At 34.1% G+C, this 14,038-nt stretch overlaps 1 protein-coding gene across 1 annotated transcript; it reads left to right on the top strand.

The window, feature by feature from the left end:
• Nucleotides 1–1,967: 1,967 nt before the first annotated feature.
• LOC142640463 (protein HOMOLOG OF MAMMALIAN LYST-INTERACTING PROTEIN 5) lies at nt 1,968–11,303 on the top strand. The gene is made up of 6 exons (XM_075814577.1): nt 1,968–2,154; nt 2,270–2,370; nt 7,378–7,487; nt 9,326–9,401; nt 9,546–9,680; nt 10,256–11,303. Exons 1-6 carry the CDS (start codon nt 2,061–2,063, stop codon nt 11,057–11,059), a joined length of 1,320 nt encoding a protein of 439 aa, XP_075670692.1. The 5' UTR covers nt 1,968–2,060; the 3' UTR covers nt 11,060–11,303.
• The last annotated feature ends 2,735 nt before the right edge of the window (nt 11,304–14,038 follow it).

Below are 14,038 nucleotides of genomic sequence, written 5' to 3'. Positions count from 1 at the left end.
ATAGTTGAAAAAACTTTTTTAGCAATGAAATATATAAAGAATGAACTGTGCAATCGAATGGAAGATTAGTGAATGAATAATTGCTTGGTTGTGTATATTGAAAAAGATGTAGCTTATAGCATTGGTAATGAGACTATCATGCAACGATTTCAAAATATGAAAACTCGTAAAAAACAATTGTAAACTTTATATATTTAAGTGTTTTTTTATTGTTGTTGTTGTTGTCAATATATAATTATTATATTGTGTAATTTATGCTTGTTGAGGAACACCCTGGAAAAAAATTCCTGGGGTCGTCATTGGTTTGAACCTCATAATTCAGCACCTTTTTGCTACGCTCTAAAATCACCCATATTTTCTGATCCATTCTCTGAGTGTTGCTGCCTAAATTAGAGTTTTTATGTTTCAAAGAGAATTGAACAAATTTCTTTGAACTCTAAAACATCATTTCAAGAACAAAGTGTGCTTATGCAAGAGGTTGTTCTCTAACCCTTTTGCTTTATGCTTTTCTTTATCAAGATGATGCATGTTTAATTGTTTTAGATATTCATATTTTACCATGATAAATTTATTTCATACAAATATGTTCTTGATTTCTTTATTGTTGATATAATTTGTTTCTTAATTTTAAAGATCTACATGTGAACAATTCTTTTTCTCAAAATAAAAAATAGATCTGCATCTTTATATGATGTAGATCTAACTTTTTCCCAAAAAAAAAAAAGTAGATCTACATCTTTATAAGATGTAGATCTAACTTTTTCCCAAAAAAAAAGAAAAAAAGATCTTCATCTTTATAAGATGTAGATCTGACTTTTTCTAAAAATAAAAACGGATCTGCATCTTTTTAAGATGTAGATTTGAATTTTTCTCAATTAAAAAATTGATTTGTATCTTTCTTAAATATAGATCTAATTTTTTTAACATATGAAGATTTTTGAAATAAAGAAAAAGATCAAATGTGATTGTGGCTGTGTTTGTTGCATAAATTTTAATTATGAGTGAAACTCTCTTCTTAAAGAAAAATCCTTTTCATTTTTTTAACATATAAAAAAACAGATCTGATTTTTTTGTCATCAAAACCATTTTTTATTATTATAAAACAAATCTGATCTTTTACAAAACTCAAAACCATTTTTTTCTCTTAAAAATATAACTGAATTCTTTAAACCAACCAAAAGACTTTGTTTTTATTAAATAAAAACAGATCTGGATTCTTTCTTCAAAAACCACTTTTTTCTACATACTACAAATCAGATCTGATTATTTTCAAAAGAAGAGACTTCATTCACAATAAATTTGTGTGTTTATCTTTCACATATTCAACATATCATTCATGTCATGCATAAAATGGTACATTGGTCACAAGAGTCTAGAAGACCAGACTTTGTATGGGTGGAATGGGTGTCTAACATCTTCCCATTCCATAACTTAGCCTCCGAATTTAGATTTTTGGTTAAGTAGATCTAGCTTTATCTTTACGTTTATATATGATAGATTGTAACTAGGACCCAAAGCCATATAAAGTTCAAATTTTCAAACTTGTATTTTTATTTATTCAATCAATGAATGTAACATTCAGTCATGAAAATTTGTATTTAATTTTTCTTATTTTTTGTACATAAAAAAAAAAAAATTTAACTTGTGAACAAGTTCAAACTTGCTTGATAAGAAAATGAGCAAAATTTAACTACAAAATCTTGTTTGATTATACTGATGAGCTCAAGCTTGGCTCGTATTTGGAAAAAAAATAAAAAATTGCTTGGACTTTTATATCAAAATGGATGGGCTCCACTTGGCTTAATGCTTACAGTTACACCCAATGAACATGAAAGTTGACTCATTCATTAATCGTGCACGTTGATGTGTTCATTGTGTCTAGCATTGCCGCCCTTGGTCCGAGCCTCGAACCTTACACGTACGAATTGCGGTTTAAAATCTTAGCGTCGAAGATATAGACTCCCCCAAACGGCGTCGTATTGTAGCATTTTCTCTAAGCCCTCTTTCTACGCATCTCTCTCTCTCTCTCTCTCTCTCTCTCTCTGTGGGAATCAGATTCAATGGCGGGCGATAACGAGCCAGCGAAGCTTCTCCTACCGTATCTCCAACGCGCCGATGAGTTACAAAAGCACGAGCCTCTCGTCGCTTATTACTGTATGTATCTCTCTCTCTCTCTCTCTCTCTGTGTATTTTCTATCTAAAACCCTAAATCACTCTGAATACGACGCCGTATAGTCTAGTCCTCCAATCTGTTTGCGATTATGAGCAGGTCGATTATACGCAATGGAACGAGGGCTCAAAATTCCACAAAGCGAGCGCACCAAAACCACCAATTCCCTCCTTATTTCCCTCATGAACCAACTCGAAAAGGTCTCTCTCTCTCTCTTTTTTATTTTTTTATCACTATTGCTCTAAATCGGTATTTATTATTTTATTTACTGTTTGATTGCTGAGAAAATCATTAGAAAAACCTAAAATTTTTAATCTGATTTGTATTTTACACTGCTACTGAGGCTTCTGAGCAGAGCGTCTTAATTTTGCCAGTTGCCTAATCTGAATGTGCTAAAACAATTGATGGGAACCGCTTTGCAGCTTAAAACTTTTTACAATATGTTTCTGCTGCCTGTATTGCCCTCACATTGTATCTGAATTTTTCGCCCATAGTGAGAAATGATAATTCGTGATTGCTCTTTCCGTTGGATTTGAGTCTTATTGATCATGAACACAAGGATTTGTTTACTTTTTGTTTACCATTTATGTGGATTTGATTGGAGTTTATGTTCTTTTGAATTGCTGGGTGAGTTGTGGTGTGGGGTGGGGGTTGTTAGGGTTATCAATTTGTTGATTTTTTGGTATGAAGGATTATAAATTTTGAAGCTTTTGATAGTGTAGGTAATGAAGTGTGTATGAAAGTAATGGTAACTAGGTGCTCCTTAGCATGAGCATGAACTGCCCTTGGATTTCTTGGCACTTGGTTCTGGCGGGTTGGGTCAGTTGCCGGTAGGTTTTACTGACTAAAGGCGAGTCCAAAGGGCTCTTCTTTAGAAAGGTTCCCTATGTTATCAAAGAAACTAATGGTAGCTACGATATTGCCCTGAACTTCGGTGAGTTATTATGGTGCTCTGAGTGATAATACGAATTCTGGACCAAAGTTTTTATTGGGAAATTTTGAAATTCTTATTGGTTTCAAGAATTTTGGAATAATGTCCTTTTCATTAGTTTTTCCTCAAGGAAAGGCCAATGGGAGATTTAAACTAGTGACCCTTCATGAGGCAAGGGCCCCTACTAATTGTACTACCCGTTGGGGTTATGATGTCCCTTTTTAACATTGGATAACACTCACTGTTGACCTCATGATTTACAACCTTCGTTATGGTTGTATATTTTATGCATATTAGAATATAAACTGTAAAATTTTCATTTACTGTTTGGTTGCTTTGAAAACTCCTAAAAATTTTATCTGATTTGTGTTGGCACTGGTACTGAGGCTTCCAAGCAGTGCATCTTAATTTGCCAGTTGCCTAATCTGAATGTGCGAAAACAATCATTGGGAACTGCTTTGCAGCTTAAAACCTTATAAAATATGTTTCTGTTGCCTGTAATGCCCTCACATTGTTTATGGATGGTGAGAGTTCGTGTTTGCTCTTTCGTTAGATAGGTCTTAGGTTTAAATCTTAATACTTTATGAACGAAAGGATTTGTTTACTTTTTGTGTATCGTTTATCTGTATTTGATCAAAGATTAGATTCATTGATTTGTTGATAGTATTGGTATGGAGGATTAGATTTTGAAGCTTTTGAGAGTGGAGGTAAAATTACTTTGTGTGCAACTAATGGTAACTAAAATGATGTCCCAAAGTTTGTGAAGTTATTATTATGGTGCACAGAGTGATAGTTCAATTTTGGACTTGACAGTTTTTATTGGGAAATTTCCAAATTCCTTTTTATTACAAAAGAGGTTTGGAATAATGTCCTTTTTTTTTTAGTTTTGGCCCCAAGGGGAGGGAGAATTAGAAATTTGAACTGGTTACCTCTACTTCATGAGTCATGGTTCCCAGCTGAATGTGCTACAGTTTGGCATTCATAATATCCCTATTTAATGTTGAATAATACTTACTGTGGAATCATGATTCAAAGCCATTGTTACAGTTTTATATTTTATTCATATTAGAATATAAATAGGAAATATTCATTTACCATTTGGTTGCTGGTATAATTGGTAAAATCTAAAGGTTTAGTCTGATTTGTATTTGCACTGGTACTGCGGCTTCCAAGCAAAGGTTAATTAGCTGGTTGCCTAATCTGAGTGTGCCAGAACAATTGTTGGGAACCGCTTTGCAGCTTAAACTTTATGTGGTAGTGCACTGGTACTAAGTCTTCCGAGCAGAGCATTAATTTGCCGGTTGCCTAATCTGAATGTGCTAAAACAATTTGGGAACCGCTTTGCAGCTTAAACTTGATACAATATGTTTCTGCTGCCTGTAATGCCCTCACATCGTTTATGAATTCTCGTGAAGTCATTATCATCCTCTAAGTGATAATTCAAATTTTGGACTTAATTTTATAGTAGAATATCCAAATTCTTTGGTTCCAAAGAATTTTGGGAATATGTTCTTTCCTTTTGGGTTGAACTTTAGCCTCGAGGGAAGGGGGAATGGGAGATTTATAATGGTGACCTTACTTCATGAGGTGTGGTCCCTAGTTGATTGTGCCACCCCTTGGGATTATTAATTTCCTGTTTTATCATTGAACAGCACTTCCTGTTGAAATTTTGATTCAAACCATTGTTACAGTTGTATATTTTATGCATATTAGAATATATGTAGTAAATATTTCATTTATTGTTTGGTTGCTGGGAAACTCTTAGAAACTAAAAATTTAGTCTGATTTGTATTTGCACTGGTACTAAGTCTTCCGAGCAGAGCATTAATTTGCCGGTTGCCTAATCTGAATGTGCTAAAACAATTTGGGAACCGCTTTGCAGCTTAAACTTGATACAATATGTTTCTGCTGCCTGTAATGCCCTCACATATGAATTTTCATTGTCACTGGTAATTTATGTTTGCTCTTTAGTTGGATAGGTCTCGTGCTTAAATCTTATTAATCATGAACAAAAGGATTTCTTTACTTTTTGTGTACCTTTTATGTGTATTTGAGGAGAGTTTAGGTTTGTCTGTTCACTCTGTTGATAGTTTTGGTATGGAGAATTATAAATTTTGTAACTTTGAGTGTGGAGGCAATTACTTTGTGTGAAACTAATAGTAACTAGAATGTTATTGTTTACTCCCAAGTGGTAGGTCCAAATGGCCTTGCCTTGGTGAGGTTCCACATCATAAAAAAGAAAAATGCTGTCCGAAGTTTCTGAAGTTATTGTGGTGCTCCAAGTGATAATTTGAAATTTTGAAAAGTTTGGAATAATGTCCCTTTTCTCAGATTTGGCCCCAAGGGGAAGGTGAATGGGAGATTAAAACTAGTGACCACCTCTTCATGAGGCTTGGTTCCTAGCAGCTTGTGCTATCCTTTGGGGTTAATAATGTCCTGATTTAACGTTGAATTATACTTACGTGGAAATCATGCTCTAAGACCATTATTTTGGTTCTATATTTCATGCATATTAGAATTAATAGTAAATATATCATTTACTGTTTGTCTGCTGGGAAAACTGTTGCAAATTTAAAAAGTTGGTCTGATTTGTATTTGCACTGGTACTGAGGCTTTCAAGCAGAGTGTCAATTTTCCTGTTGCCTAATCCGAATGTGCTAAAACATTTTTTGGCAACCACTTCGCCGCTTGAACTTTATACAATATGTTTCTTCTGCCTGTAATGCCCTCACATTGTTCATATATTTTGCTCCACAGTGAGAATTTGTGGTTTCTTGTGGGATAGGTTTTAGGTTTAAATGTTATTAATTATGGTGACAAAAGTTGATCATTTTTAAAGAATGAAATGATTTCTTTAACAAAAGTTGGTCATTTTTTAAGAATGAAATGATTTCTTTAACAAATGTTGGTCATTTTTTAAGAATGAAATGATTTCTTTACTTCTTATATGCTGCTTCTTTGGATTTGACTGGAGAGTATGTTCTATCAAAATGTGGGGTTTTCATTCGGTTTATCAATTCATTTATAATTCTAGTGCTTTAGGGTGGAAGCAATTACTACAAGCGACGCTTCTTGTAACTAGAATGTTGTTTGAACTTTGAAGTTCATGAAGTTTTTATGGTCCTCCAAGCGGTAAATTTGAACCTTAGATTTGCTTATTTATAGGGAAATTTCCAAGTTCTTATTGTTTCAAATAGAATTTTGGGATATTGCCCCATTTGATGATGACTAATACTTAAAGCTGAAATCATTATTGAAAACCATTGAAATTGTTGTATATTAGAATTTAGAACATCATGAGGTTAATTCTTTATAAGATGTCATAGTTATTTTTAAGAGTGGAAACTTTTGAATTTTTATTTATTTATTATTATTATTATTTTTTTTTTGGTGGGGCATTCTAAGGAGCAACTAGCCCATGGGCCTGATCCTGTTCCATCCTATACCTTCTATCCTACATGCCTGTTTGGGATGCACTTGTAAGCTAACTTATTGCTTATTGTTCTTACTATTTGCGGGTCCCACGTGAGTCACCCACTTATTTTATTTAGCTTTTACCTTTTATCTATAGTACTTTCAGCAAAAAGTTAGATAAACTGTTCTCAAACGGATACGTATCACTCAATTTTATAGTTACAATGGACTTATATCAAGTAGATATTGTGAAAGAATATCTACTGACATTGAGTTGTTGTTTTAAAGTTACAATGGACTTATCAAGTAGATACTATGAAAGAATATCTACTGACATTGAGTTGTTGTAGGAGATAGATGGAACTTGGTGTGTGTGTGTGTGTTTGATAAATAACAATCTTATTGTTTAAAAAAAAAAAAGCGCCCCAAGTACACAGGGAGTATATATGGGAGCATGAAAATAAACCTTTCAAAGTACAAAGATGAAGCATATCTAGTAATGAATGCATGGAAATGTTTGGGTCATTGTTCAAAGTGTTCACCATCGTGAACATATGATGTTCAATTCTTTTCAATAAAAGTCTTCTTACTTATCAAAAAAAAAGTAATGAATACATGGAAAAAGAACCCCAATCTGACATCCAATAAAACAAAGTCCTCAAAACTTCAAGCATTATGTAGGAAGAACTTTTTTTTTTTTGAGTAATAATGGAAAATTTCATTGATATAAAAAAATTGAGTCGCCCAAGTATACAGAGAGTATAAAAAACTTGTCTCTTGAAGATCTACAGAAATTTATTAAGTTTGTTTAATCTCAATATCTCTCACCATATTGATGTCTATTGCCATTTGTCCTTTACAGGACAAGAAGTCACTGAAGTTGGGGCCTGAAGACCGATTGCATCTGGAGGGTTTTGCCTTAAATGTCTTTGCGAAGGCAGACAAGCAAGATCGTGCAGGACGAGCTGATTTGTATGTCAAATCTTGTTTCTCATATATGACTATCATTTTAAAAGACGTTGAATGCTATTGCCTCTTGACTAACCTCTAGATATATTCTTAGAGACTCTAGTCTGTCTACACCTATAGTTGTAATCTTAGAGACTATAGTTTATCTACACCTCTTGTTGTGAGGCACTGATGGAAATGAATAACTCATGACTTGAGGGTCCTTTGTTTCGTTATTTTCACAAGATTTGAATATGGAAATCTAGCAATGTGACCTAAACAGTTGATGATTGATGACTTCTGCAAATTAGTTGATTGTTGTGGTAGAGAATAGTGATGGTATATGTGATTTGTAATGTATGTGAATGCATGGTGTTGGGTATGGTATCGATATAACGAATTAACAATCTTGTAAAAACATTACAATGACAACAACTAGGCTTAGTTCCAAAATTTTTGGGGTCGGCTATGGATTCTCAACAGATTAGTCAAGGTTGGCTATATATGTCTTTTTTTCCATCATTCTATTCTATCCAAAGTCATACTCTTTGTTACTTTCTTAATTGACATGTCTTTTTTCACTAAAACAAATGTTATTTTTGGTCTTTCTCTACCTTTATTGGTTTCCTTAACTCAAATAAACTCGCTCTTTCTCACTGGTGCATTAATGTCTCTCATGACCAAACCATCTTAAGTGACTCTCAACACTCTCATTTTAATTACACTCATTTTATGAATGTTGTTTCTTAACAACCCAACATTCAGTACCATATCCATCACTAATGCAAAGAGATTTGGACTTAGTGCTGATTCTTGATGCAAACCTATAGTAATAGGAAACTCACTTATAATGCCTTCACTTGTTCTCACTAGTTACAATATGTATCCTTAATCAACTTAATATACTTCAGAGAACTTTATCTATCAAAAAAATATATACACACACACACACTTCAAAGGAACTTTTTTTTTTTGCCCCACCATGTAACCCCTCTTGGGACCCTATCATATACTTTTTCTAGGTCAATAAAACCATATGAAGATCTTTACTGGCCTCTCCCATATTTTTCTATTAGGCATCTAAGTAAGAAACTAGCTTCCATGCAAATCTCTTTGACATAAAACCAAATTGATTCTATAATATTTTTGTCTTGTTTTTTAACCTATGTTCAATCACTCTCTCCTAAAATTTTGTAGTGTGACTCGTTTTATTTATTTATTTAAATTCTACATTATTTTTTACAATTTTAAAGATCTCTCTTGCTGTTGTAAATAGTTATTAGAGTACTCCTCCACTCACTAGGCATTTTGTTAACACTAGATCTCATTGAAAAAGTTTGTGAATCAGCACCAACTGACACCATCCAAGCACTTCCAAACTTCAACAGGGATTTCACCTGTTCTCACGGCTTCCCATTCTCATCTTCCTCAATCTGTCATTTACCTTGATTATCCTAATTCTTTGAAGAGTTAACGACTTTTAGGACTCCTCATTATTGCTAACTTTTTGTACTTATATGGCTTGCAACTTCATTTTAATTGTCATCAATAAATCTGAGCCATTGAGGGTTTATAGTTTACTAGTAGAGACTTCGCAATGTGAATCACCTTAAAACACTTCTGATGAATCATTATGTTTGTAAGGGGGAAAAAAGAAACAAAAATAAAAGTTGTTCATCATGCTTGAAAGCGGGAAATATGAAACAAAAAGAAGAGTTGTTTTCCCTCAATGAGGATTCAGTTACTCTTTATGTGATTTTAAGCAATGTTACATCACTCAATAAATTTTTATTGAATCATATATACAAATATACATACATAATGCAACTGATTTCACATTTATTTTTTTGAATTTTTTACAGGAATACTGCAAAAACATTTTATGCTGCAAGCATTTTCTTTGAGATTATCAGCCAGTTTGGGGTACTCCAATTTGATGTGAGTATCTGATCATGCTATTTATGGCCTTAGTAACTCTTCATGTTATCTAATTGTGATATTAGGAACATAGAGTAGGCTTTCACTTATCAAAAACATAGGATAGCTTTTTTATAGTTTTCAAGCAATAGCCCTCTTTTACAGCTTGAGGAGAAGCAGAAGTATGCAGCTTGGAAAGCAGCAGATATAAGGAAAGCTTTAAAAGAAGGAAGGAAGCCGAACCCAGGCCCGCCTGCTGGTGATGATGATCTGTCAATTCCATCTCTTAGTGGCTCATATGTATGGTTCTAAACTCTAATTTAGATTACTCTTGTAAAATAAAACAAGGGGATTTTATTAGAATTATCTGGAATAAGCATGAAATGTGACACACACATATATGCACGCATATATTTTCTTGGGAACCCTTTTGCCCTCCCCCCAACCCTCTCTCTCTCTCTCTCTCTCTTCTGGGGGGTGGGGAACATGTTTACATTCATACAATAATATTCTCACTCTTCTTCTCCCCTTGTTAGCTCATTATGTTAAATGGAACTATATTTTAAATAGTTTTAGTTTATTGGTTCATGAATATGGTAAAGAAGAATAATTTTTGCTTAATTGTAGCAAGGAATCGATTTGTTTGTTTTTCCATGATGGATCATAATCTCAGATACTGTGGAGAATGTCTTACAGTTTTAAGAAGCTGACTCCAAAATAGTGTTATTTTTTTTGCATTTTACCCACTGATTTAATAAATGTTCACTTCGAAACTCTTGATTTTTAATTGCTCATAAATCAAAAGTTGCTTGCGTTAGGTAATATTATTAAGAATGACAATTCTAAGAAATCTTTTATTATATTCATCTTTGCAGGATATTGGGCCAAGCGAAACTGCAGTTACCAGTCCTGGACCTGAATCTGATCCATCACTTCAGTTCCATGATAAAGGAAACAGCCTGAATTCTACACAAAGTCTTCCATCGTCACGGGGCCATGATATTGACAACCCGCATTCTACAAACATTCCTCCAGCAGCTCAGTTCCATGATAGAGATGACCAACATTCTCCCAGCATTCCTCCAGCAGTTCAGTTCCCTGATAAAGACAACCAGCATTCAACATATGTTTCACCATCACCTCCTTACCGTATTTCCAGTTACCCATCCCATGACTTTCATCCACCACCTGCAACAAACAGTTCAGAAAGTCCTACTTATCCTCAGCCATACCACCATCAATCTTACCCACAAGAACCTCAACAGCATCTGCCTTCCAATTTCCCTCATGAAACTTCCTCTTACTCTTATCCTCATTTTCAATCTTATCCAAGTTTTTCAGAAAGTAGCCTCCCAGCAGTTCCATCTAACTATCCTTCTTACTATCAGGGCTCTGATACTTCCTACTCTCATCACACAGCTCCTCCTGCTACAAACTACGCACCAAAAGCCCCACAGCGTTCGACCAGCACAAATGGGACTGTTGCAGAAACTTCCCCTGCTGCTGCTCAAACATATCAATATGACAGCAACTATCAGCCATCACCCGAGAAAATTGCCGAGGCACATAAAGCTGCAAGATTTGCAGTAGGGGCACTGGCATTTGACGACGTGTCAATTGCAGTGGACTACTTGAAGAAATCGCTTGAATTGCTGACAAAACCATCCGCCAGTCACTAAGTCTTTAATGTCCAGCAGAATGGCATTCTAGAGTTGGTTCTGTATTCTATTTCGTATTTTGCATGGTTTGATTTGTAATTATTATTTGGAATCATAATGAAATGCCAAGGGTTTTATTTATGTTTTGAGACTGAATGTAATTATTGATACACCACAGATTCTTTTGCTGCTTTATGAGTCTGTTTTATATGGGTTCAAGATGGTTATAAGTGGGAGTGGATTTGCCTCCCATCATACAAACCAATACTGTTTCCTATGTTGTTTTTGAATCCTAGATCCCCTTAAAATGTTGCTTCTTGCACATAAAAAATGTTGATGTAAGAACGTATTAATTTCAGACCTAATGGCCTGTGGGAATCAGTCTGGATTCAACTTTATGCGACAACAGTAATAATGTTTCCTATGTTGTTTTTGAATCCTAAATCCCCTCACATGTTGGTCCTTGCACATAAAAAAAGTTTGATGTAAGAATATATTAATTTCAGACCTAACGGGCCATGGACAGCGCGAATGGGTCTGGATTCAGCTTTATATGACAAAAGTAAGAACTCAAGGAGAGCAATAATGGTTTCCTATGTCGTTTTTGAATCCTAAACCCCCTTACAAGTTGCTCCTTGCACATAAAAAACGTTGATGTAAGAACATATTAATTTCAGACCTAACCACGGACAGTGGGAATCGGGTCTGGATTCAGCTTTATGTGACAACAGTAACAACTCCAGAAGAGCAATAATTCTGGGCTGTCTCAAATAAGCATGTAATGTCGGATTGTCAAAGGATGGAGCAATGGTGTGGAAGTTATTCTGGACTGTCTCAAATGTAATGCCAGAGATGCGTTGGTGTGGAAGTTATTAGTCAAAGCATGAGGCTCAAGCATCAGACTGTTTTTACTTTCTATGTCTCTTTTTTTTTTTTTTGGTTCAGAATTGTTACATATGTTGATAGCAACTGAAGAAAGAGAATTGCTTCCAAATTGCCTCAAAAAAGTATTGTGATGTCAGAGACTCAGGGTGCCTGTCATATAAAATAAGTGGTTCATATATTATTAAGGCAAAATTGTTAACCAGTGGCAGTGATCTTGGAACCCTCAATTGTTTGGTTGAGCCTGAGGCTCAACTCAAGCGTGGTTTTATAAGAACTGAAAAGGAAAAGGCCATTACTTCTAGGCCGTCTCAAGTCTCAATAAGTATGTAATATGTACTATGTAGTGTCGGATTGTGTCGTGTCAAAGTGGTCATTTAAATAATTGGGAAAGAAAACTCTAGTGCCACAACAAAAAACACAATTTATGCTACAACTCACCACATGGCGAGTTGTGGTTGGTGAAAGAGTGATGGTGGGTCCACTCTTCCATTAATCACAACTCGCTATGTGACAAGTTGTGGCACAAATTATACCTTTTGTTGTGGCACTAGAACTTCTCATTCGGAAAAACAAGTGATCATAGAACAAAAATTATGTGGCCCAAGTTTTTTGGACTTCGTGGTACTGGTGGTGTCTGCCCAGTTAATACACAATATGCTGTCCTCAAATAAATATAAAGTTAAAAGTTAAAACAGCCCAGATAATGGGAAAAAAAAAAAAAACAAAAAAACAAAACAAAACAAAATCGCTTGCAGTAGATACATATATTTATTACCCAACTATTTACCCTGACCAAATTACTTTTTTTCTGGTGCGGCCCATTGAATTGTTAGAATTGAGTTACTTCGCTTCTAGCTAAACTATTAGAGAGTATCAAATTGGTAATTTGGTATAGTGTTTTGTTAATGGCAACTTCAGGGTGGTTTTGTTATTGAACAAGTGTTTTCTTCACTATCCTTGCCCCACAGGGAGAGTCAGAAACGAGAAAAATGGTTTTCGTTGACTACGACTCTAGCCAAGCCCAATTAAGGTGTCCTTTAATTGTAGCATACATGGTTAAATTTTATTAGCTTCCAATGTTGAAACTTGGAACAGAATGATTCAAGTTTGATGGGACACTAATTCCACAATCGCAATAGTTGCCTTGATCTTCAAACTAGTGTAAAAAAACAAAAAGAAGCCAAAATCTTGAATCAGGTGACTTATTTGTATTGTAGTACTACATCAATTATATTATGAGAGCACCTAATAATCACTTCTTCGTACTTGCCCTTCCCATGGCCACATTGGCATCAAGAATAAAGTCTTCAGGGTTCAGGCATTGTGTTCTAAAATCTTAACTCAATTCAGGACCCTTTTTAACATTTATGCATACTCTTCTTAATGAATAGATACTACCAAGACAAACCATAAGTAATACAACTGCTAGCCGTCAAAAAGTTTGGGATATAAACCATTTCCCAATTTAGTTAATTGACCAAAGTAATATGCTTAACCATTCAGTACCTTATCTACTGAATACAAGACCCTGGTTTGTATTCAATATAAGTAAAATGTTTTGTCTTTCTTGTTTTGTGTCCAATAACCATGCTAATTTACTAGGTCCATCTTGTTCATCAACACATTTACTATTTGAAAATCTGTCCTCGTGAAAAGGTGGATAAGCAGTAAGGAAAGTAAGAAACTATTAACAATTTTATTATAAAATATTTACAAATTGACGTGTTAATGATTATGATATGAATCACATCAATGGAATTCTTCAATTGAATCTATTGATTCCTTTTCATTTTTAGTTGGATGTGTGACACATGACATTTATTTGATTTTTAAATGCCACATATATTTGACATCTATATATATTAGCTTGTAACTCTATACATATATAAGAATACACTTAAAGATATACAATAAGATGCATAGTATAATTTATATATATATATATATATATATATATAATTTAAATACTATTAATAGCCGTTCTCATATTTGTTAAATCTTTAAAACGTCTTATAAGAATATTATTAGGTATAAAATGTAATCTATTCATGTTTATTTATTGTTTTTTTATTTTTTTATTATGAAGCACTTTTTTTTTTTCCAATTCATTTATTT

This window comes from Castanea sativa, chromosome 6 (assembly GCF_040712315.1).
Source record: "Castanea sativa cultivar Marrone di Chiusa Pesio chromosome 6, ASM4071231v1".
NCBI classification, from domain to species: Eukaryota; Viridiplantae; Streptophyta; class Magnoliopsida; order Fagales; family Fagaceae; genus Castanea; species Castanea sativa.
Note: the sequence above shows the minus strand (reverse complement) of the source record. Positions and strands in the feature narration are given on the sequence as shown.

Coding starts and splice junctions, on each gene's coding strand:
- LOC142640463 (XM_075814577.1), top strand. CDS start 2,061: ATGGCGGGCGATAACGAGCCAGCGAAGCTTCTCCTACCGTATCTCCAA. Junction 2,155..2,269: donor GCCTCTCGTCGCTTATTACT/GTATGTATCTCT, acceptor GATTATGAGCAG/GTCGATTATACGCAATGGAA. Junction 7,488..9,325: donor CGTGCAGGACGAGCTGATTT/GTATGTCAAATC, acceptor AATTTTTTACAG/GAATACTGCAAAAACATTTT.